The sequence below is a fragment of the Peromyscus maniculatus genome, chromosome 16 (assembly GCF_049852395.1).
Source record: "Peromyscus maniculatus bairdii isolate BWxNUB_F1_BW_parent chromosome 16, HU_Pman_BW_mat_3.1, whole genome shotgun sequence".
Classification (NCBI taxonomy): domain Eukaryota; kingdom Metazoa; phylum Chordata; class Mammalia; order Rodentia; family Cricetidae; genus Peromyscus; species Peromyscus maniculatus.
Window position 1 is genome coordinate 41,792,335 of NC_134867.1, and position 25,244 is coordinate 41,817,578.

The following is a 25,244-nucleotide window of genomic DNA, read 5'->3' on the forward strand; positions in this document are numbered from 1 at the left end:
CATTATGATGGGAAGTCAGGACCAGAACTCCAGGAAGGAACCTGGAGGCAGGAGCTGAAGCAGAGGCTGTGGAGGGCTGCTGCTCACTGGCTTGCTCCCCATGGCTTGTTCAGCCTGCTTTCTTTTCTTTTTTCTTTTTCTTTTTTTTTTTAAAAAGATTTACTTATTATGCATACAATGTTCTGCCTGCACGTATGCATGTCTGCAGGCCAGAAGAGGGCGCCAGATCTCATCACAAATGGTTGTGAGCCACCATGTGGTTGCTGGGAATTCAACTCAGGACCTCCAGAAGAGCAGTCAGTGCTCTTAACCGCTGAGCCATCTCTCCAGCCCCATCTTTTCTTTTTTCTTATAATTTTTTTTATTAAGAAATTTTTTTCATTCATTTTACACATCAATCCCCCTCTTCCCTCCACCTGCCCACCCCCAGCCTCCCCCTCCCAACCCAACACCCCCCCACCACTCCCACCAACAAGAAGGCAAGGCCTCCCATGGGGAGGCACATTCAGTAGAGGCAAGTCCAAGTCCTTCCCCTTGTTTTCTTACCCCACCTGGGACTATCTGCCCAGGAATAAAGCAACCCACAGCAGACTAGGCCCTCCTTCATCAATCATTAATAAAAAAAAAAAAAATGCCCCCACGGTCTTGCCCAAAGGCCACTCTGATGGAGGCATTTTCTCAATTGAGCTTCCTTCTTCCCAGACGACTCTAGTTTGTGTCAAGTTGAAAAACAACAACAACAAACTAACCAGCACACGTTTGTCAAGCCGGGGAGGGCTCAGGGGTCCTGATGTCTGCAGCTATGAGTTTCCTTTGTTTAGGGCCTCGGGAAAGGGCCAGCGAAGGCAAGGTGTTCGGGAAGGTAGAGTAATGGCATCCTACAGCATGGAGGTTGGTCTTGGTCCCTCAGCTCCACCTGCAGGACATCTTTAACCATCACAGACAGGAGCCCTGTGCATCCTCGCTATCACTCCTCAGTTCCCTGTCGGCTAGCAACGGCAAACCTACCTCTTTCTCCCGTGGGCTTGCCCTTCTGGACAGTTTATACAAATAGAACTATACAGAGTGTAGCCATTTGTTCCTAGCTTTTCTATCCCACTTAGCATAGTATATTCAGATTCTTCCGCACTATAGCATGATCAGTACTCATTCTTTTACATATGAACAAAGTCTACCGCATCAGTTGTACCATGCTGTGGTTATCTACTCACCAGCTGCATTGTTCCCAACTTTTGACTATTATGAGGAATGCTGTTATGAATATTTATATACCAATTTTTGTATATGTATATGTGGTGGTATTGTGTTCCCCAAAATATTGTGTACTCTAATAAATTTATCTGGGGTCAGAGGACAGCCACTAGATACAAAGGCTAGAAAATGGTGGCACTCACACCTTTAATCCTAGCATTCCAGAGATAGAAATCCCTCTGGATCTCTGTGAGTTCAAGGCCACATTGGAAAAAGCCAAGCATGGTGACACACCTTTAATCCCAGAAAGCCAGCCTTTAATCCCAGAGAGTGGTGGTAGAAAGCAGAAAGATATATAAGGTGGGAGGACAAGAAACTTGAAGCGTTTGGCTGGTTAAGCATGTTGCTGGTTAAGCTTCAGGTTTTCGAGCAGCAGTTCAGCTGAGACCCATTCTGGATGAGGACTCAAAGGCCTCCAGTCTGAGGAGACAAGACCAGCTGAGGATCCGGCAAGGTGAGATAGCTGTGGCTTGTTCTGTCTCTCTGATCTACCAGCATGGACCCCAATAACTCGCCTCGGGTTTGATTTTATTAATAAGAACTTTTAAGATTCCTGCTACATGTATATGCTTTTAATACTCTCAGATATACAGGAATATAATGTCAAAAGTGTATGTTTACTAAACTACTTATTTCTCACAAAAGCTGTACCTTTTTTATTGCTGATCTCTTATCAGTAATGTGTAAATGTCCAACTTCCCTACAACCCCACAAATACCTGTTATTTATTTATTGAAGTACTCCTACTGCCGGATATGAGGATCTATCTTATAGTTGGGTTTTGGTGGTAGTGTTTGACTCCATGGCTTTATGTATGCCACCTTGATACACTTCTAGCCTTCTGCAATATGTGTGTGTGTGTGTGTGTGTGTGTGTGTGTGTGTGTGTGTGTGTGTGAGAGAGAGAGAGAGAGAGAGAGAGAGAGAGAGAGAGAGAGAGAGAGAGAGAGAGAACTTCATGTGACTCAGGCTGATTTCCAAATCCCTATGTAAGCGAGGATGACCTTGAACATCGAATCCTCCTGACTCCAATTCCTATGAGCTAGGGTTAGAGGCTTGCACTACCACACCGGGTGAGAGTCCCTCTTCCCAAATGACTGTAAGCTGTGCCAAGCTGACAAAAAACTAGACAGTCCAGTGGCCGATTACCAAAAGCAATTTGCAGACTCAATGCAATCTTTATCAAAATGAGATTCTGTAGGGGTTGAGGTACCTGCCCCTAACCCCTACCCAGGGTTCCATAAGAGAAATGCTTCTCAGGAGTGAGGGAAAAGTGAAAGATTTCTATAATTATTTCATACACACAGGCAAATGCTCTTAATTCTAATTCGCTCTTTATTGTTGTGTTCTTTGTTTCTTCCATCTTTATTCTTTTCTGCATCTTTATTCTACATCTTTATTCTATTACCCATTACAGATTCCCAAGCATATCTATCTATCTATCTATCTATCTATCTATCTATCTATCTATCTATCTATCTATCTATCTATCAACATTCATTAGCAACTTGTTAGTAAAAACTACAAAGTAAACTCTCAGGGACAAGCCTTCTGATAGGAGTCACACTTGGCAAAGCCTTGGACAGCTTAATTGGTGATTGTAAACACCAAACAGCTGAAGTTTGTAAAATGTGCTGGCTCAGCTCTTAATGGGGTAGCTATAAGGGCACAAGGGAAGAAATTAAACCAATGAGAGATTTAAGGAAAAGGCAAAGAATATGTGTACTATTTGATGTGATTAATAATATCTGGACGTGGTTAGTCAAGTTAACAGCATTTTTCTGTTAATCACCTGAATCTCAGGACCTATACATAGTTAGTCTATTGAGCCTAAAATCTTGCATTAAAAATGGGTGTAGAAATAAATACAAAGTATCAATTGTTATTTGAATCAGAGTGGGGAGGTGCCGGTGGAGGAAGCTTAGGGCAACATAGGTGCTATTGATCTCTTGAAGGACTAAGATACACCCAGGCCAGACACCTGCACTATCACTTCCGGTTCACTATAATTCTTCTGAAGGGTTTTGATCCAACAAGGCCAGGCACCTGAAATTTCTCTCTGTGAAAGTTTCATGAGGACACTTCCTTGGGCCAATTTGCCTTGCCAACATGGCTAAGGATGGAAAAGAAGACCTCTAAGTGTCTACAGTCCACATGGAACAATAGACCTAGTTATGAAGCATATTTTGGTATGTTTCTATTCATAAAAATTGTACAGTTAAATAAGAAACCATCTTCTTGACCATCCACACTTATGTGTGCCCATAAGATTGAGATGTAATCATGAGATTACATGTACACATTACATGGAAATGCACAGTACATGGGAAGATATCCTAGCTGTTCTTCAGGAAGGAATGCAGTTCTTAGGGAAGAAATGAAGTGGGCACATGAGAGGAACACAGACAAGGAGCAACTGGTTGTTTATAGTCAGGAACCTCATGGCCTTGCCAAGTGGAGCTTCCCGTCAAAGAGCCATTCATTTGGTGGGTTGACATATGAACACCAGTTATCACTTGCTGTATACTCTCATGGCCCTTGACAAGATTCATCTTAAAATTATAAAGAAAAAACAGTCCTAAAATTCATATGGAAGCACAAAGACTGAATAGCCAAAGAATTCCTAAGTAGTAAGAGAAATGCTCTGGGTTATCGGGGACTAGGGGGGTCCAGCCCCTCGATAGTCCCCTTCCAGGGTCTGGGAAGAATCTACAACCAGCTGATAATTAAACTTTGATGAAAACAAATGAATCTATGTACATGAAACTCCTTCGACCATAGACTTTATTATTCTGTGTCAGTTACAAGCTTCTATTCTTCTATTCTGCTCTCATATTTAGCTCCTTACTTGCCTGATTTCTCTCTACACTTATCTGTGGGCCCCTCTAGATTTTATCTTAATTTCTTCATCTTAGTTCTGCCCTTTCTAGGTTCTCATCCATCTTGTTCTTTCCCATATCATCTCCTCTCCCATCTCCTTCTCTCGAATCTGTTTCTTCCTCATCTTCCATCTCGTTCCTCTAGTACTCTCTTCTAGCCCTTCAATCTAGTTGTTCCCCATCTCAGTTTGTTCCTCTCAAGTTCTTACCCATCTAGTTCTTCCACTCTCTTTTCTCTTCTCCGTCCCCCTGTGCCGTGGGAGTCCCGATATATATACACTTACAAGCAGTAATCCCTTAGTAGTGTAAAGCCAGGCTTCCTGGGTCAAACGGAGGGGTGATAAGAATCACATAGAGAGGCAGTAATTGTTCATTATCATTTGCAACCCAAAAAGGAAGTGACTAATGGGGAAATGAATTAACTAAAGGCTAAACTCGGGTAGCTAAGAAGAGGGATCTTATGTGTTCCACTATAGTCTTAACCGTGATTGGTAGAAAATGTTGAGACTCTATTTGTTGTTAGGTCAATGGGAGAAAATAAAACTGTCTTCTTTTTTCCTGTGACTCATATCTGTCCAAGCTATCTGCTGTTTTTCTGCAGGGTGGGGGAAAGTGTGTTCAGTCGATAGGCAACCTGTGTACAGCTAGATGCCTCTGGTGATAGTTAAAGGGAGATCTGGAACTAGAGGTAAGGTTTGGGAAAGGAGGAAGTAAGGCTTAATTGGCACATCCGCCAGGCCTTCTCAAACAGGTAGCCTGGATGCTTACATCTGTTCTTAGAGAGTACAGAGGTATCTCTGATAAGGTACTTTTCTCCAACTGGGGATGGACCTGGCCAGATGCTGCCAATGATGATAATTACGGGGGGGGCTTGAACTGGGGTTCTGGCTGAGCATAGCTGTTAGCACACAGGTTATCTAACTATTCCTAGAAGTGGTTAGGTAAGGAGTTAGAGGTCTGTAAAGTTAGTAAAGCTGTAAGAAAGGAGGGTCTGAGCTGAATTGTGTAAAGCTATTACTTAACGTCCACCTGACCTAGGCAGTGTCTCCTTGTGGAATTTACCTTAAATCAGGAGACTTGCGTGTGGACTGTTATTACTGCTAGTCCTTGAAAGTGGCTAAGGGAGATATCTGATTCCAGAGGAAGCTTTTCCTGAGGCTGTTCTCCAAATACCTTGAATGTGTATGTCCAGAGAGTGATCAGTCCACACTGTTAGCCCTTCTTAGGGAAAAATCAATTGGGAAAACTATGAAGGCACACCTAATTTTTATAACAGAACACAGCTGATATGTAACAAGCCAAATAACACCAAAAGCTCCTTGAAATTTGGCTTCCTCTGGAGGAATTCCTTGATCCCTCCAGGTAGTGACTTTGCCATAACCATCTGAGTTCTTATGATATATTCCTGCAGCCGCAGCACTGGGTACATGATTTCAAATTATAATAGAGAATCATATCATAGTAAAAACAAAAGATAATCAAACAGCCCAGCATGACACAGACACAAAGCAGACATATAGACCAATGGAGTAGAATGGAAGACCCATAAGTAAATTCACAAAGTAAAAAAGTATTAAAAACACATGCTTGCTGTGGGATAATCCTTTTGTACACTATAAAGATTTGTCACTTGAATTGGCTTAATAAAACGCTGATTGGCCAGTAGCTGGGCAGGAAGTATAGGCAGGGTGACCAAACTAAGGATGATGGGAAGAGTAGAGTCAAGAGAGATGCCAATCAGCTGCTGAGCAAGTAGAACATGTAGAAAATGTGGTAACAAGTCATGAGCCACATCGCAAAGCATAAAAAGAAACATGGGTCAACTTAAGTGTAAGAGTTAGGTAATAACAAGTCTGAGCTATTGGCTGAGCATTTATAATTTATATTAAGCCTCTGAGTGATTAATTGAAAGCAGCTGTGGGACACAGGAAAACTTCTGTTTACACACACTGGAGAAAAAGACAGACTCTTTAACAAACGGTGCTGGAAAAATGACATTCCCACAGGCAGAAAGGTAAAATTAGACTTGTGCTTCTTAACCTGCTTAAAATCAGCTCAAGGGATTGGAGAGATGGCTCAGCAGTTAAAAGCACTGGCTGCCCTTTCAGAGGACCCAGGTTCAATTCCCAGCCCCTCCCCACATGGCAGCTTACAACTGTCTGTAACTCCTGTTCCTGGGGATCTGACACCTTCACACCAATGCACATAAAGTTAAACTACATGATGTTTAAAAATCAACTCAAAATGGATCAAAGACCTTACTGTAAGACCCCAAACTCTAAACTGTTAGAGGGAGGACCACAGGCAGGAACCTTTCAGGTCATGAACATTGGCAAGGGCTTCTGAGAAGAAGGACTCCGACGGCTCAGGAAAGAAGAAGAAGAATTGACAAATGGGGTGGCATGGAAGCAGAAAGCTTCTGCCCAGCCAAGGAAAACAGCAGAGAAAAGAGCCGGCCCAAGAACAGAAGACAAATCTTCCCAGCGATATATTTGACAGCGCATTAAGACCTAAAAACATACAAAGAACTCCAAAAAGTAAACACCCCAACCCCCAAACATCCCATCATCAATGGGCAAATTAATTGAACAAAAAGCTCCCAGAACAAAGAAGAACAATCAAAAATACACATGAAAAAAAGACTCCAAGTCTTTCCCTACAGGGAAATGCAAACCAAAACTATATGGAGCTTTTTTTTTTTTTTTTTCCTCAGTTCAAGAGGTTATCTGGAAGGAGACCTCTGACTGCAAAGGCTGGGGAGGACTCGGGGAGGGAGGAAGATTTACACACTACTGGTGAGAATTTAAACTAATGCAGCTGTTGTGTAAGTATAGTGTGGTGGGCTATTCAAAAAGCTAAAACCAGAACTACAGTATGAACCAGCTCCCGAGGATCTACCTAAAGGAATCGAAGTCATCATTCCACAGAGACACTCACCCATTCACATTTACAGCACCCCATGGACAACAGCCAAGCTTTAGAGTTGGTTTAGATGACCCTCAACAGATGTATGGATAAAGGAAATATGGAACAGACTAGGGTCTGTAATGAAGAATGCAATCACTTTATCTGCAGAGACATAGCCTGGGCTGGAGACCATCACGTTTAGCAAAATAAGGCAGGCCCAGAAAGAAAATGATCATACCTTTTCTCATATGCAAAAATCTAGACAAAAAACATACACGGCATGTGTCTTAGCTATGGGTTTGTACTTCTGCAGTGAAACACGATAACCAAAAAGCAAGTTGGGGAGCAAAGGACTTATTCTGCTTACACTTCCACATCACAGTTCTCTTTCACAGGAAATCAAGATAGGAATTCAAGCAGGGCAGGAACCTGGATGCAGGACTGATGCAGAGCCTATGGAGGGGTGCTGCTCACTGGCTTGCTCCTCATGGCTTACTCAGCCTGCTTTCTTATAGAACCCAGGACCACCTACCCAGGAATGGCACCACCCACAATGAGCTGGGCCCTCCCCCAATCAATTGCTAGTTAAGAAAATGCCCCGCAGGCTTGCCTACAGCCAGATCTAATGGAAACGGTTTTTTTTTTTTTTTTTTTTCCTTAATTGAGGTTCCCTCCTCTCAGATGACTCTAGCTTGTGCCGAGTTGACGTAAAACTAGCCAGGGCAACATGGAAGGAGAAGAGGACCATGCTAGGAGAAGCAGCAGTCCAAAAGCAGATGAAAAAGAATGAGAGAGGGTAATGGTTGACAGAAAGACAAAATGCCACCGTTTTCTTTCACATGTGGAGTCTTCTGCACGTGTGTGTGTGCATATGCAAGCAGAAGAACTATTTGGGAAGTGTAAAGGGACCAATAGAAGAAGAGGGTAGTGGTAATTATGAGCGAAGTACAATAATACACATGTATGAAAGTGGCAAAATTAAACCCATTATTTTACACACTAAAAAAAAAATCTATGAAACTATCCATTACAGGCCAAACGGACAGTAGTTTGCATAGACTGAATTAAGTAAGCCAATTATTAAAGTTAAGTTTACGTGTTTGTTTTTTAATTTGGCTATAGAAAAATATAAATTTATATATATATATAAATATAATAAAAATATTACATATATAGATCACAATTCTATTTTTATTGAATAGTATTTGTCTGTACTCTGCAATTAAGTAAATAAATAAAGCTTTCTTAGTATTTTATATGAACATTATTACTGTACAGTTGCTTTTTTTTTAAGTCAACATCATATCACTTTGTAGCGTTCCAGATTGGCACACTATTGCCAGCTGTCCTTGATAATTAATAAACACTTCTGGACTATTTGCTAAAGCTTCATTATTTGTCTTTCAGGTTGAAGTTCCCTATTGTTTACATCGTACATGACAATATTTCTATAAGAAAACAACAAAAGTTTGAATGAAAACTGAAAGTATATGATTTGAATGTAAAAAAAATACTTTTTCATGATTTCTTTCATCAGACTTCTCTTTTAATCTGGGGATAGTGGCATGCTTCTTGAACCCCAGCACTCTGAAGGCAGAAGCAGATGGATCTCTATGAGTTCAAGGCTAGCCAGGTCTACACGGCAAGTGCCAGGCCAGCCAGGCCTACATGGTGAGATCTTATCTAAAACAAAACAAAAACCACAAAGTACTCTTTTGAATTACAATTTCTATATTCAGTAGGTTAATATAATGTTTATTATTCCTTCTGTAGACTCACTGGAGCAGATGTACAGATGGCATATTTTTAGAAGAGTAAATTATTATTATTATTATTATTATTATTATTATTATTATTATTATTTAAGGTATCACATAGCCCAGACTGTCTTCCATTGTTTTGTGTTTGAGATTGACCTTGGATTCCCGATTCTCCTGTCTCTACCTGCCCAGGGCTGGGCTTACATGCACACCACCATGCCGGGCCGAGAGTAAATTAAGTATCAAAAGAACAATTTTTACTAACTTAGTTAAAATAATCTATTTTACTTTTTTCCCCTTGCTCACAGAGTATGGGGAAATTGCTTCATCAGAACAGAAGTGGTTCTACAGTGTAGGCGGCCTTGCTTGAGGAATTGATAAAAATGGCATTTTTCTTCAACGATAGTTTTTTTTTTTTTTGCATTACATTATGTATACTTTGAAAGACATAAATGACAGATTTTCAGCTTCTATCTGAGAGGACAAAAACAGGCCGAGGAATCTTGGAGTTACCTTAATCTTATTCCCACCCCCTTCTAGTCCCCCCCCCCCCCCCCACACACACATGCCGCGCCCGTTCCAGCATGATCAAGTTTCTTGCTTAATGAAAATCCATTTTGGTCCTCTGTCTGGACCTGATGGCCTCAATCCAGATGGCTCATTCTCCACGGTTACCACTTTAAATTTCCAAGGGAGAGTGTGGTTGGTCCTAAAGATCGTAGCCTTTCCCCAGAGTTGTCGGATAACTGCTAATCTTACTGCTTGATGAGACCTGGTAGATCCTTGTTCCTCGAGAGCCCGTGTGTGGGTTGGCGAAGACTTGGCTGTTTGAGACAGATTCTGTCTACATAGCTCTGGCTGTCCTGAAACTCACTGTGTCCATCAGGCTGGCCTCAGAGACCAGCCTGCCTCTGTAGAGTGCTGGGATCAAAGGCGTAGGCAACTAAAAACGCTGGTGACCTGGACAATTAATTAGGGTTGGGGAGAGAACTTTCCCTCATAGTTACAATTGAAACTACTGTAAAAATAATTTGGTTGACTTTCTTTTTTCTTTTTTTTAAAAACTCTGGGTAGGGCAAGTGTCTTACACAATACGATGGAAATAAAGATGATTTGAATAATTTGAATTATGAAGTTAAATGCAGGAAACAATGGAGAGAAACAAATCTGCTCTGACCCAAGATCAAGAACCAGGTGTGTCCAATTCAGACAGTATCATCTTTTTTTGTTGTTTTTTGTTTTGTTTCCTGGCATACAGAACCCATGTGAGTCACGGTTTTCCGAGGAGACCTCAGGATTCAGCACGGTGGGGCGCTTTCTCTCTTGTCGGGTGAGATATCCCGGCAGGAAATCAATGCCTAGTGTCAGAAGCGGGTCCTGACTGCGTAGGATGGAGAGAGGTGATGGCACTTTGGATCCGCATTCCTAGAAGCCTGCCTGCCTCCTGCTCCGGCGTCTGCTCTGGTCGCCTCCTCCTAGGCGTGTCCCGGGAGAGTGGGCGGCCCCTTTCCAGAGAGCACTTAGTCTCACTTGCCCCCCACGCCTCTCCTTCTCCCCTCCCTCTTCCACCGCAGCCTTTCTCTTCGCCCCGGCCACTTCCTTCTTCAGCCTGTTCCTCCCCGGGGCGCGGAAGCAAGAGGACCCGGTCCAGACCCACGCGGCATCAGCTCTTCCGCGAAGAAGGAAGCGATCCGAGAGGTAGGTGAGCGAGTCCGGGGAGGAAAGGCTGGACCCGACGTCTTGGGGGTCGGCTTAGCCCCGGGTGGAGGGCGGGGACCCCGAGTTGGCTGAGGTGTGGCTGGAGGGACCGTGGGCACGCGCCCCACCCCACCCCACCCCGTGCCCCACTCGCGGGCACCCCACTCGGCCGGCACACTTCCGCACTGGGCTCACGTGACGACGTTTCCCCGGGCGGGGCGGACCGGGAAAGGTGCTGCAGCCCGAACCGATGTTTGCCGCGGTGCAATGTGTGGGTGGGTTTTGTGCACTTGGCGTCGGTTTTGTGGTGCGGTTCTGCAGAGCTGGGTGAGGAAGGGCTAGGCAGGGGGAGTAAAGTGGCATCGGGACAGTGCCCCTCTGCAGTGCAGAAGGCGGGTGAGTGAGTGAGGACACGCGGGACTCCTGGAGATCCCCAGGAAGTGCCCTCGGGTGGGGTGGGGGTGGGGGGGCTCTGGCCGTGGGGAACCAAGGGCGAGTGAGTGGCGGAGACAAAGCCCTTCCTGGGGTCCTGGGCTCCGCAGCCCTGTGCCACCAGTTAAGGGGTGAGCGAGTGGGTACCCGTAGGCCCCAGGATTTGGGGACCCTTATTTGGCAAGACCTCAAACTTGTAGGAGGGATGACCAAATATGGAGTGTGCTCGATCTAGCGAATGAGGAGAAAGGCACCCGGTTAGCCTTTGACCCGCGCCAGCTGTTAGCGATAGAAGTGAGACTGGAAGAGCGCCGAGAGACTGTGAAGTTGGCTGCCGCTTCCCAGGGGAGGCGACTCCAGTAGGCTTTATTTCCTTGACCTATATTGATTGCCTTTGGAGTTTTAGAACATAACTAGAGGACGCTCCCGACCTCCCTTTCCAAATGTGTATTGATGGGGCTTCCCAGCCTTTGCCACAGCCCTGCTCTTTGTGAGCCCCACTCAGACAGCCTAATTAGAGACTGTGACAGTTAGGCGGCCCGGCTCACATCTGCCGCTGCCATTCTGCTGGCCTCTCACAGACAGGCTCTTTTTCCTAGGCTTGCTCTGCTTGTGACCTCTCATTGTTCTTGATCTGGCTCTCTCCAGTCGAAGGTTTCTGCCCCGCTTTTAGACTGCCGTGGGTCTCCCAAGGATTGTATAATGTGAAGGTTTTCCTCTTTGTCCCCTCCCGTAATAAATGACTAAAACATGCCAAGTTGTGTGTGTGTGTGTGTGTGTGTTAACAGTAGTAGACCTATTATTTCCCCATGCATAGGAGCCTTGTCTTGCTTTGTAAACGATCTGCCTTAATAAGTACTCAGCATATGATATTACATAAGAACACACTATTACATTAGATTCATTTGCATAATAGCAAAAGAAGAAGAGGCAAAGGGATGTGTTAGGAACCACGCTTTGTGGCGTTAACCATTGTGAACTTGTTTCATTCTCAATAAAATGGGATAAGTAATAAGTGCTCTGTAGGGTTCTTAGAATTTCATGAATTAGGCTAGCTGGATGAATGGATCCGTGCATAAAGACACTTGCTGCCAAGCCTGAGAACCAGATTTTGATCCCTGGGATCCACATGGGAAACTCACAAGTTGTGTCTCATCTCCACATTCACACCCTTGCAAAATAAGTAAATGAAAAAAAGCTATTTTAAAAAAAAATAGAAGAATGACATGAATGAACTCAGATAAGGAGCCTGGTGTGTGATTAATTATAAAGAAATGCCCTCTGTCTTCCTTCCTTAAAACTGGATGAGTGCCCATTTTAATGGAAGGGGTTATGCCTAGGGCACATGACAGAGGGTCTTCCTTTGTTTCTCGTTGTTAGATGAGATATAAATCTCCCTGGTGTGAGAAGTAGAGTGGGACAGAATGGTGCTGAAGAGAGAAATGTACAGGCAGCAGACTTAGCAGTCTCTAATCATTCTCCTTCAGTCCAGGTTGGCTCCTTTTTTTTATCTTCATTCTCACAAATCCTTACTTCCTGAAACAGGGCAGTATTGTAGAGAATTTTTATATGACTCCCAAATCTTGTGTCTAGTGTCATTCCCCCTACCCCTACCTACATGTGTGGGCATGCCTCTGCGTGTGTGTGTGTGTGTGTGTGTGTGTGTGTGTTTAAATAACAATTAGTTAAGCTAACTTTTTGGATCAATATTCTTTAGCATGCAAGTAATAGACATTCATATAAACTGCCACACATTATAAACGGGGTAAATGCCATTGGTTCATATAACCAAGATAGCCATGATCTCAAGGGTAGGCTGAATCATTTTTATGCCTAGATTTTCCTTCTGCTGGATTTCCTAGCTGGGTCTTCCCATAGCGTAACCATTAACACCAGGGTTGTAAACCCACATCTTAGAGCCAGTGGAAATTACTTACTAATAGTCTGGCAAGATCTTGGGGTTGAACTTGACTGTTTTGAGTGAGAGTACTTGTCCTCAGACCTCAACATACGTGTGCTCCCCCAAATAAATAAATGTTTTTTTTTTTAAAGCTTAAAAAATAAAAGAATTATATGAATTAACTCAGATGAGGAACCTGGTGCCTCTAACCAATCCCACTGACTCTGGGCCACTTCTGGAGCTGAGGATAATGCTCTGTCCACATACATGGCTCTGGAGTAATGGGGGAAGTATTATCCCCAAACAACACTTAGACGGTTTGTTCCGGAGTGGGGAAACATTACTGGCCCCACAAAACAGCGACTGACCACCGACAGAGGTTCACTTCCACCATCATTCTATGTCCTCTGAGGACATTTTAGCTTCTTAGTATCATCACTTTTAAATTGTGTCTTGAATTACATAATTATGTTTTCACCAGCACAAAAGTCCCCAAGACAGTTGGACAGTATACATTTTTTTTATTTTTTGGTTTTTTTTTTTTTTTTTTGAGACAGGGTCTCTGTGTAGCCCTGTCTTTCCTGGAACTCACTTTGTAGACCAGGCTAGCCTTGACCTCACAAAGATCCACCTGCCTCTGCCTCCTGAGTGCTGGGATTAAAGGTGTGTGCCACCACGCCAGGCGTGGACAGTATAATTATTAATAGTAAGTCTTAGAGAGATGCATTTAATTGAAGAGTTTGCATTTTACTGCGATCAGCCCCTTCAATTCCAGTGTTCATGCAAATAACAGCAGATGGCAGTGGCACATTTGATTATTAGCTGGAAGAAAATCTGGTGTCCCCAATCAGTGTCATTTAAGCAGGTGGTATCCAGTTGCAGATGACACCCTTATTTTAGAAGTTCCCAGGGATTAGTAATAATCCATCTGGATGAAGTTGTTTCTTTGAAGCCTTCACCTTATTGAAAACAGTAACACAGCTCCACCTTTTACTCAGCCTGGAGAACTTCTCTCATGAAAGCAGATTGAATCGACACCCCTCCTGCCCAGTCGCTCACACTTGCGGGTCTCCGCACGTGCGTGGAGTTCTGTCCTGGCATCCCTTTGCTTGTTCATGTTAGTTCATGAAACGGGTTTTGTTTAACCTCTCCCCTTGGTGCCAGGCATGGTAACAAGGAATATTTAAGTCAGATCCCTGTGGAGAGGAATTTCCCTTCTAGTGAGGAAAGCTCAGAAACCAGTCTTTCCAACTGAGTGCAAGAAAAGAGGCATGCAGCGCTGCGGAACAGCCAGTAGGGGCGCTCTCCTCAGATGAGGGATGCTTTCTGGGGGATGTTCCCTTCAAGTTGGGACTGATTCCTGAGCCTAGGAAAGGGAATAGCCTGGGCAGAAGAAAGAAGACAGAGGAGGTTGGCAGCCTTGCCAGGGGTATTTGAGGAATAGAAAGACTCCCGGAGCTGCAGCTTAGCGCTCAAGTGGACAGTGGAGGAGGCTGGAACAGAGGCCAGAATGCAGCCTGTGGAAGACTTAGCAAGCCACGGCAGGACTTAGCAGGACTTAACAGGCTCAGCTCTCATTAAGGTGACTCTTCGTGATGGGAAGTGAATGGGCTTCAGTACACGTGGTGCAATGCGGGCAGTTTTCATGGGCGGAATCCAGAGGAAGGTGTGATGTTCCTGTATGTGAACCGGAAGTTATCACTGCGCTGACCTGAAGGTGTTCACGTGGCCTTGGGATGGGTCTGTATCACCTCTAGACCCCAGACTCCCTAAGAGCAAGGAGCATGTCGTTTATCTTGGCATCTCCATCGTGGGAGGCCAGCCCCCACCTTTTAAAGGGTTCCTATGAAGAGGAGAGAGGAATAAGAAGCTTTTAAATAGAAAGATAGAGGAAACAGACAGAAACACAAGATAGCTTCAGGAGGACCTGGATCAAAATCCACTGGCCCCTTCTGTCTCTTCAAAATGGCTTAAAAAATTTTTTTTTAAAGTGAGCTTTTTATAACAATGCCAAGGGGCGGGGCAAAAGGCCTTCCCCTTGCTAGATCAAATCATACCACACAGCCAAGTGCAGACCCTTCGAACACTTAGTAACCATGCCCGTGGTCAAATCATTGCCCTCTGCAGCCCTGCTGGGTAAAGCAAGCTCAGCTCTCACCAGGAAACCTCTGTGGGTCTCCACACTCCATCTACTAGTTCAGGACCTGCCTCAGCTGTGTCTTGTGTTTTCTCCTTTGTCTCCATAATTTTCCATCTACGTTTACCTTTGTATAGCATGTTCCTTCCCAAGTGTCCACTTGGCCCACCTTCCCTGTCCTCTCCTGCTGTAGCTGGAGAATTTCTCTCCAGCTCCCGCCAAGCCCCGACAGTCCCGCAGCCCACTTATAAAATAAACACACAGACTCTTATATTATTTAAACTGTCTGGCCTAATGGCTCAGGCTTCTAGCTATCTAGTTCTTACATCTTAAATTAACCCATTTCTATAAATCTATACCTTGCCACATGGCTCGTGGCTTACCAGTATCTTACATGTTGGTACTCATGGCGGTGGCTGGCAGCATCTCCTGACTCAGCCTTCCTGTTCCCAGAATTCTCTTCTCTGTTTGTCCTGCCTATACTTCCTGCCTGGCTACTGGCCAATCAGCATTTTATTTTTATACAGAGCGATATCCACAGCAGCCTGCCTATAATGCCTTGCACCCAGCACCCAGAGAGTGCGTGTCACGTTGCTATTCATTGGGGGCCTTTCTCTGCCTTGAGCATGGATCCTGTGACCTTGTGCAGTCTGGGTGCTTAGTAGCACTCTGTGACAAGATGTACAAGGAGTAATACTGTCGTGAGGAGAGAGGCCATCTTCTCCCTAGTAGCCGGCAGTCACGGGAGTGGGGCAACGGAGAGGCAAGTTTTATAGGTAGAGGGAAAGCAGAGCTATTTTAGTGCCCTGTACTTCATACAAGTAGAAAAGGGGCGTGGTCAATAATAGTGACAGATGCTGCATGAAGAAGAAAAAGGGCCCTTGGATTGCTGGGTGCCTGATGGAGTATAGAAATGGCCATAACGCCGGGCGGTGGTGGCACACGCCTTTAATCCCAGCCCTCGGGAGGCAGAGCCAGGCGGATCTCTGTGAGTTCGAGGCCAGCCTGGTCTCCAGTGCAAGTTCCAGGAAAGGTGCAAAGCTACACAGAGAAACCCTGTCTCAAAGGAAGAAGAAAAAAAGAAATGGCTGTAATGTAAACTTCCTTTCTCTTTCAGCCAGCAATGAATGTGGATCATGAGGTTAACCTCCTAGTGGAGGAAATTCAGCGCCTGGGCTCTAAAAGTAAGTATTCTAATGCGGGGTGTGTCTTCAGTATACCCCAAGGCATTCTGGAGAAGCTGAGCAGGACTTAGGACACAGCGACACACTCTGCCCACACCCTGAGGTGCCAATGCTCTTAGTCTTCAAGGGGTGTTTGAGACACAGGGCTCTTGGGGTGTCGGGTTTCTGAGGCAGAGAATAGTGGAGATGCTTTATTATTTTTTGAATTGAAAAATCACCGAGCTTCTTTTGTTTGTATTAAAGTCTAGCGTTTGAGTTAGGTTGATATTTATTTTTTTTGCTGTTAAAATTCTTGTTTTCTGCTTTATATTTTATAAATTTGTAAGTGACCAGAGATTGAGACTGAAATTACACTAAATTATTGTATTAGTCAGGCCCTTGTAGAGGAACAGAACTTACAGAACTAATCTATATATGTGTAGAAAAAGGATTTATTAGAATGCCTTCAGATTGTGGTCCAGCTAGTCCAACAATGGCTGTCTACTAATGGAAGATCCAAGAATCTAGTAGTTGTTTAGTCCGTGAGGATGGATGTCTCAGCTGGTCTTCAGAATATGCCAGAATCCCAAAGAAGTAGGCTCTAATGTCAGTGAAGGAATGGACTTGTCAGTGAGTAAAAGCAGGCAAAGAGAGCAAGCTTCCTTCTCCCATGCCCTTTATATTGGTATTGGCTGCCACCATCTGGTGTGGTCCAGATTAAAGGTGGCTCTTCCCACCTCAAAAGATCTGGGTTAAAAGTGGGTCTTCCCACTTCAAATGATTTAAATAAGAAAAAAGTCGCTCATAGGTGTACCCAGCCACTTACATTTTATTTGAGTTAATTCTAGGTGTCATCAAGTTGACAACCAAGAATAGCCATCATAATTGTCTTTATTTTCTCTGAGTTCTTGGGATTTTTTTTTACCCGAGGCAGGGTTTCTCTGTGTAGTTTTGGTGCCTGTCCTGGATCTCGCTCTGTAGACCAGGCTGGCCTCGAACTCACAGAGATCCGCCTGCCTCTGCCTCCTGAGTGCTGGGATTAAAGGCGTGCGCCACCACTGCCCGGCGAGTTCTTGGGATTTGTACAGTTCCAAACATAATAGTAAAATAAACCAACTTTTAGATCTTTTTTTGGTGTCTTTGTCTTCAGTAGCCAAGCAGCTATAGTGAGGATACCAAAAATGTAAAATTGGGGTATTGGTATCTTTCTCCTAAGTTGTACTGAAATGGTTGTACTCGTAGCATGAGGTACATTTGCTACATCTGAGATGTACAAGGATTGGAGAGCATATGGAATAATGGACGTATTCAGCATCAACTAGAATAGTGGAATTCAAAGTTGTAAAATTATTAGATAAAGGAAAACTGATGTTTCAGAGCATCTCATAAACAAACATTGCACCTTTGTACTTTCAGCACTTGGGAGGCAGAGGCAGGAGGATCACAAGTTGAAGGCCACCTTGGCCTGTACAATGAAACCCTGTCTCAAAAGAAAAGAAAAGAAAAGAGAAGAAGAAAAGAAAAGCTATGTCCTCATAGCTTGCTTTCTTCTTAGAACTGTTGGCTTATGAATTACAAATCCTTTAGTATAGTAGGATAGACGCACTTGAAACGGATTCCATTAAGCTGTTAATTCCTACTGTCCCGTGTATTAGTTGTCTTCCCCTTCTGTGTGCGTGTGCATGGCTGTGTACAGGCACGTAGAGGTCAAAGGTTAATCTCACGAATCTTAAAAGGTCTTATGTATAAAAAAAACCCAGAGCCAGGTACGGGGGTGAACTCGGAAAGATCAGAAAAGCAGCCCAAGCCACAGCTAACCTCACCTTGCCTCACCTCACCTTGGGACTCCTCTTGAGTTGTTTTGAGGTCTCTCATTGGGACTTGGGGCTCACCAAATAGACTAAGCTGGCTGGCCAGTGAGCCCCAGAATCCCTCTGTCTTTACCTCCTCAGTGTGCGTCCCCCATTTTTTTTTTTGTGGTCATTGAATTCAAGCCCCCACGCTCACACAGCTCTCTCCCCAGCCCCCCTGTGCTTGCTTTCTGTTCCTGCTGTAGCCACTTACCACAGACCTAGCAATGGTAAAGCAAGATGTTTAACAGCAGGACACATTTCCTATTTTGTGTAGTTCGGGAGTCTGATGCGTGTCTTTCCAGGCTCAGATCCAGGTGCTGGCTGGCTTCAGTCCTTTCCGGAGGGTGTTGAGGGGACTGTATGCAGTTCCTTGCTTTCACTAGCTTCTGGGGCTGCCTGCATTCCTACATGGCTCCCTTTCCCTGTCTTCAAAACCAGCAACAGTGTGGGGAGTTGGGGGTCCTCACACCTCATGACTCTGCCTCCCTCTTCCATTCTTAAGAACTCTTAGGATTCCATGAATTGGATCCAGATAATCCAGAACGGTGCCCCATGTTCGAGCCCTTATTTAATCACATTTGAAAGCTTCCTTCTGCCCTGAAAGGGAAGGTCTTCACGGGTTCTACAGATCAGAGCGTGGGCTATCTTTGGGTGGCATTGTTCTCCCTGCCCGCTCTGGCAGTCCTGGTATAGAGTTCACGCTCTCAGACATGCTGAGCAGGCAGGTGCTCCACCACCGAGCCAGTCCCAACTTTGTCGCACGAATCTTAAAAGGTCTTATGTATAAAAAAAACCCAGAGCCAGGTACGGGGGTGAACTCGGAAAGATCAGAAAAGCAGCCCAAGCCACAGCTAACCTCACCTTGCCAGCTTCTCAGCTGATCCTGTTTCCTCAGACTGGAAGCCTCTGTGTCTTCATCCGAATGGATCTCAGCTGAACTGCTGCTAAAAGCTAAAAGCTTCCAGGCTCTAGTTCCTGGTTTTCATGCCTTATATACCTTTCTGCTTTCTGCCATTATTTCCTGGGATTAAAGGCATGTGTCACCATGCCTAGCTGTTTCCAGGGTGGCTTTGAACTCACAGAGATCCAGACGGATCTCTGCCTCCTGAATGCTAGGATTAAAGGCGTGTGCTACCACTGCCTAAACCTGTGTTTAATATAGTGGCTGTTCTGTTCTCTGACCCCCATATAAGTTTATTGGGGTGCACAATATATCAACCACACAGCTTCCTCCTCCTTGAGTCTACTGTAGTCATTTTACTTTGACACCGTAACTGAAATGTCAAGTAGAGACATATGGAAGTATTGTGGAGGTCACAGTCACATGTGTTTATCATTTTGTCACTGGCTGACATTGCTCTCCCAGATGTACCAAGCCCTGTCTAAGTACGAGTGACATAGGCATGTTCCTTTTCTTCAAGCATCTTATCACTTAATTGATGAAAATAGCTGCCAGGCAGTGGTGGCACATGCCTTTAATCCCAGCACGCGGGGAGGCAGGGGCAGGTGCATCTCTGTGAGTTGGAGACCAGCCTGGGCTACAGAGTGAGTTCAAGGAAAGGCACCAAAGCTACACAGAGATATCCTGTCTCGAAAAACCACACAGACACAAAGGAAGGAAGGAAGGAAGGAAGGAAGGAAGGAAGGAAGGAAGGAAGGAAGGAAGGAAGGAAAAAAGAAAAAAGAAAGAAAAGAAAAGAAAATAGCTAAAAATTGATGAGGCAATTATCAAGAAAAAAAATGGCTTGCTAGACTGTGAAGTGCTGGTATTCACTTCAGTATGGTTTTTGTGCAATAGATCATTGGTAACTGTAGAGTTGGAGCACTTACTTGGTTAAGCCTTGAATAGGTGGGACTTGGACATGTAGACGTGTAGGGATGTTAGTTGAGGAGGGGACACGTGAGGTAAACTTGGAATGGGAATGAATTATGTTTCTGTAGAACACTGAGAAGAAACTAGAGAGTGTAACTTATTAACATTTAGGTCTCCAGTCAAACAAGTCTTTCCTAACTCCATGTTGTTCTTACCCTTCACTACACCCACTTGATGCAAGTCTAGGGAGGTCTCATTTCCACCAGTACCCATCTCCTGGGTTGCTCTAGCTCCATTCGGATCACATTACTTGGAATTAGTATGTTTGGATCGTTAGGAGCATATTTCCAAGACTTTGTACACCGTTCCTGTTCATGTCAACCTGGTATTCATGGTCAGGTTCAGCTAGCTTTAAAATTCCAACCTTTGCACTCCTGAAAAGAGTGTCTGTGTTCTCCTGGGGCGAGATCTGAAGTTCCACCTCAAAATGAGCAGCTTTACAAATTAGAAGACAAGCTAATTATCATAACATGCATATGCATGAAAGTACTTTAAAATTCACAGCCTTACCAGAACACCTTGACTTCATTGTTGGCAAAAGATGACTGATTGAGTTGGGAAGCATATATGGTACTATGTCATCTTCTGACATGTTATGGCTTTTTTCAGTTGAGCCTGGAGTGATTTTGACTAATCTGCTTATGATGTATGAGCTCCTACTAGAAATTGATGAAGGAAATCTTATCTGTCTCTTTGAAAGTCTGAATCTTTAAAGTCTCCTTTTTCATCCAGTTAGAAAAGATGAAGTGGAGAATATGATTACTTGGAGATCGAAATTCTTTCATCCAACAAGGATTCATGAATACTTTCTTGGGGCCCAAGTATAGAGGATATAGAATTGAAAAAAATTCTATTTGAGTCCTTGAAGGTGTTCTTTGGGCATCTGGAGATGGGCAGACTGGAAGTGCACTTGGAGGAGGTTAAGAGCATGGGCTTAGCTAGTTGTGATGATACTTGCCCGTGATCCCAGCTCTTGATAGGTCAAGGCCACCCTGGACCACTGAGACCTTGTCTAAAAGTTTTTTAAAAGAAGGTCAAACCGGAATATGGACTCCTGCCAGACTCTAGGACTGACTGCTGTTCCTCTCGTACTTGCTGGGTGATCTTGTGCACTCTATCACATGTTTCTGTGTCTTGGTTTCCTTTTTAATAAAATAATAATGTTTCAATAATTCAGACACTTTGCATTTTAAAGTCTCTAAAATAGAATATATCTTTTTGTTTTTGTTTTTGTTTTTCTGAGACAGGGTTTCTCTGTGTAACAGCCTTGGCTGTCCTGGAACTAATGCTGTAGACCAGGCTGTCCTCCAACTCACAGAGATTCACCTGCCTCTGCCTCTCGAGTGCTGGGATTAAAGGTGTGCACTACCACTGCCTGGCTTAGAATGGATCTTAATATTGCTTTGCTTTATTTAACCTGGAATTGGATATAAAACAATGGTGCTTCTTGAAGCCAATGGTGTCTTTTCTTATAGGAAATGAGGATTGAGTGCATTTTAATGGCTATAAAGTTCATTTAACAGTTCTAGGAACATAGCAATAAACATCGGCTATTGTTACTAAAGTTGATGGTGTGTGCTTTGACAGACGCACACTCAGTTTAGTAAGAAGAGATAACCAGTGCAATTGAGAATTGTGAAGGAGGTCTCAGGGAAGGTTACAGTTGACTCTGTTCTTGAATCAAGGTAGAGAAGAGGGTCTGGGATGCTGGACTGATGACTCAATATGGGATACAGTTACAAAAGCCAGATCTCTTACAGCACCTTGGGCAAGAGCAGACAGTTCATTAAGACTAGATCCAGCCAGGTGGTGGTGGTGGTGGTGGTGGTGGTGGTGGTGGTGGTGGTGGTGGTGGTGCACGCCTTTAATCCCAGCGCTCCAGAGGCAGAGCTAGGAGGATCTCTGTGAGTTTGAGGCCAGCCTGGGCTACAGAGCGAGTTCCAGGAAAGGCACAAAACTACACAGAGAAACCCTGTCTCGAAAAACGGAAAAAAAGAAAAAAAGAAAAAAAAAGACTAGATCGAAACATGAAGTGAAGTCATAGAAGACCAGGCATTCACTGGATGCTTAGCCACAGAACATATTAAAACAGGGCATATTCTTCTGTGTATCATGACCACTGAACATGCTCTTGCCCTTCTACTTATTGTCTCTATTAATCTGGCAGCTAACATAATTTTACTTTTATTTGTTTTTCAAAAGGATCTATTATTTTATTTTATTTTTAAATAAAGTTTGTAAATTTGTGTGGGTGTTTTGCCCACACGCGAGCACATGTGCCATGGAGGTCAGGAGAGGGCATCGGAGCCCCTAGAACTGGAGTTGCATATAGTTAGGAGTTGACATGTGGGTGCTGGGAAATGAACCCTGGGCCCTCGGGAAGAACAGCCAGTGTTGTTCACTGCTGAGCCATCTCTCTGATCCCCCAAAACAATTTTGAATATCAAAACTGAGAAAAATTTATCTACAGCCTTCCTACCATATAGCACATTTATTTTTATTTTTATATTTTTAACTTTGAGACAGGGTCTCACAATGTAGCCCTGGCTGGCTTGAAACTTGCTGTGTAGACCAGCCTGGCTATGAACTCACAGACTTCTGCCTGCTTCTGCCTCTTGAGTGCTGAGATTAAAGGTGTGTATCACCACGACTGACCCCATTCACCTCTCATAAACGCTGCTTTCTGTCCCCTTCAGTCTTTGTCTGCAAAGTGTACCATGTTTATTCTGCTCCTTGAGTGTAGGAAGAGGCGTAGTGTTATGTTTTAATTGTGGTTCCCCCCTGGTGAGAGGTTTCCCCAAGATGTTCCAAGGTTGTCGTCCATGGAGGCAAGACACATTTACTCACACTGTGTTTCTGCAATTAGATGCTGATGGGAAGTTAAGCGTGAAGTTTGGGGTCCTCTTCCGGGACGACAGATGTGCCAACCTCTTCGAAGCATTGGTAGGAACTCTGAAAGCTGCAAAACGAAGGAAGATCGTCACATACACAGGGGAACTGCTTCTGCAGGGTGTTCACGACGACGTTGACATTGTGTTGTTGCAAGATTAATGCGGTTTGCATATCTCGGTATCTCTGGTAAACTGGAATGATCACGTCAAAAGACAAACTTAAGCTTCCTTATGTATTTTTATAGAACTTTGTAAACAAGGGGGACTCATTGAGAGGCCCTGTTTTTATACCTTGAAAGAAAACATTACTCTGTAAAGTAAACAAAACCTATTATTTTTTTCTTAAGAATGTGATTGGGAAATGTAGGCACCGAAACATATTTTGGAGGTGTGAGCGGGTTCTTTTGTTTTCTTAAATCCTCCTTGGAGAATTTCTACAGGCACTTGACATTCTGTCAAAGCAAGAAGCAAACTGAAGATCAGTTGCCATGAGGAATGTTATGTTTATGTAATAAAAACACGTAACTGCCTTTAAATTGCCTGATGGCTGTGTTTTGTCATTTAAGTATGAATGTGCCTCTGACAATTGAAGTTTTTGTATCAAAATTAGGTCACTGTAGCGAAAATGAACTTAATTTGGAAAAAAAAAATCTTAAAAACCACGGAATTAATCAAATAAGAATTATTGTTTGATGTAGATGTAAACTTAGCCCCGAGTTAGGGGACATGGCAAAAAAACTAACCTTTTTAACCTTGCGGTTAGATTCAAACAATAGGAGGCCATCTGTGATTGCGTGCTGCAGCCACGGTCCAATGGAGACCATCAAGCAGGGTAAAACCAGTGAAGGCCACAGTGTCCAGAGTGCTCATCCCAGAGGAGGCAGGGTGTGCATTGAGGAGCGATAGGAACTGGTTCTTTAGTGGGAGGAAGATGGGACGTAGAAGGTTGATGGCTATAGCAAAGGCCGGAGCATGGACTAGCAGGGCAGGATCTTGCGAAAGGGAAGCCATGAGCTTGGCCAGGAAGGATGTGTTAGGCGGAGGTGATTCAGAACAGACAGTCTCCTTGGGTACTCAGAAGCCAGAGAGACAGAAATCAACCAGAAACCAGGCATGGTGGCATACGTCCGCAAAGCTCAGCAACTCAAGAGTTGAGCTAGGAGGATCGGAAACTGGAGGCCAGCCTGGGGTATGTAAGGAGACTCTGTCTCGAATGAGTACACAAGTTGGAACACAGGTTTCTCATGGTGAATGTGCTGTTTTTGTGACGTGATGGTGTCAGTAGGTGCCCTGGTCCGGATGGTTAAGTTCATGATGGGTGAAGAAGGAGGTGGACCAGCAAAGAAGAATTACCCAAAAGTCCAAGGGAGAAGTGATTAGCAGAAGGCAAAGGAGAGATGTCTTCTAAGCATGTTTTTAAGAAAAATACAACTCTGAAGTGGTTTTCTGCTGTGACAGGATTGCAACTCAGACTCGTCATGGCTGCTGTTTTAAGAAAGTTGGCTGGCCAGGCGGTGGTGGCGCACGCCTTTAAGCCCAACACTCCAGAGGCAGAGGCAGGCGGATCTCTGTGAGTTCGAGGCCAGCCTGGGCTACAGAGCGAGTTCCAGGACAGGCACCAAAACTACACAGAGAAACCCTGTCTTGAAAAAAACTAAACAAACAAACAAAAAAGAAAGTTGACTGACTAGCGTTCTATTCCCACAATGCAGTTTTCCATATTTCCCTTGAGGGTCCAGGTGGTCATTTTTTTTTGTAACAACTTTATATATGGATCTTATTTGGATCACTTATTAGTTATTTATTGCATTTATTTTTAGTCAAATTTACCGTGAAATTTCTCTCTCTTGGCCACAGACTGGGTTCCAGTTCATTGTCTTAGTAATATGCTCAGCTTGCTTTGCTACACAACCCAGGAGCACCTGCCCAGGGTGGCACCACTCACGGTGGACTGGGCCTTCCCACATCAATCGCTGATCAAGAAAATGCCCCATAGATAAGCCTACAGACGACCTGGTCAATCTGATGGTAGTCATCAGATGGAGGCCCCTCTTCTCAGGTGACTCTAGTTTCCGTTAAGTTGGCCAAACTAAGCAACACCAAAAGATTTTAGATGTGGTGTCATTCTACAGAAAGGCACAGGAATCATGGAGCTTGGAGAAAGAGTCAGTCCAAGATTTTCACTGCAAAGGAAGCCTGGAACATTATTTTGAATTCTTAGGATATAACAATTCTAGGTTTAGGTCTTAACAATGGATCGTAAAGAACTGCAGGAAACAACTTGATTAGCACTACTAATTATCCAGTAACCTTCTCGAGTTCTACGATAGCCTATCCTCATGTATTGAAATTATATGGCAATCTAATAATAGCTTGTTGTCTGTTAAGCGAATAGTGACAAAGGACACATGTGACTTTTGCATATGCAAATTTATTTTTGATCCCATCATAGAAGATCCAAGCACACCTTGCTGTTCTGGAGTCATAATTTAAAAATAAGC

The 25,244-nt window shown here is 44.0% G+C and overlaps 1 protein-coding gene across 2 annotated transcripts; it reads left to right on the plus strand.

Moving 5' to 3' along the window:
• Nucleotides 1-10,288: 10,288 nt before the first annotated feature.
• On the plus strand, nt 10,289-23,279 carry Abracl (ABRA C-terminal like). Of its 2 annotated transcripts, none has more exons than XM_006986083.4 (3): nt 10,289-10,494; nt 16,081-16,147; nt 22,719-23,279. In XM_006986083.4, exons 2-3 carry the CDS (start codon nt 16,087-16,089, stop codon nt 22,901-22,903), a joined length of 246 nt encoding a protein of 81 aa, XP_006986145.1. In that variant the 5' UTR covers nt 10,289-10,494; nt 16,081-16,086; the 3' UTR covers nt 22,904-23,279. The 2 variants fall into 2 exon arrangements, with proteins under 2 accessions (XP_006986145.1, XP_042118183.1); XM_042262249.2 differs by lacking the exon at nt 10,289-10,494 and adding an exon at nt 10,739-10,890.
• The last annotated feature ends 1,965 nt before the right edge of the window (nt 23,280-25,244 follow it).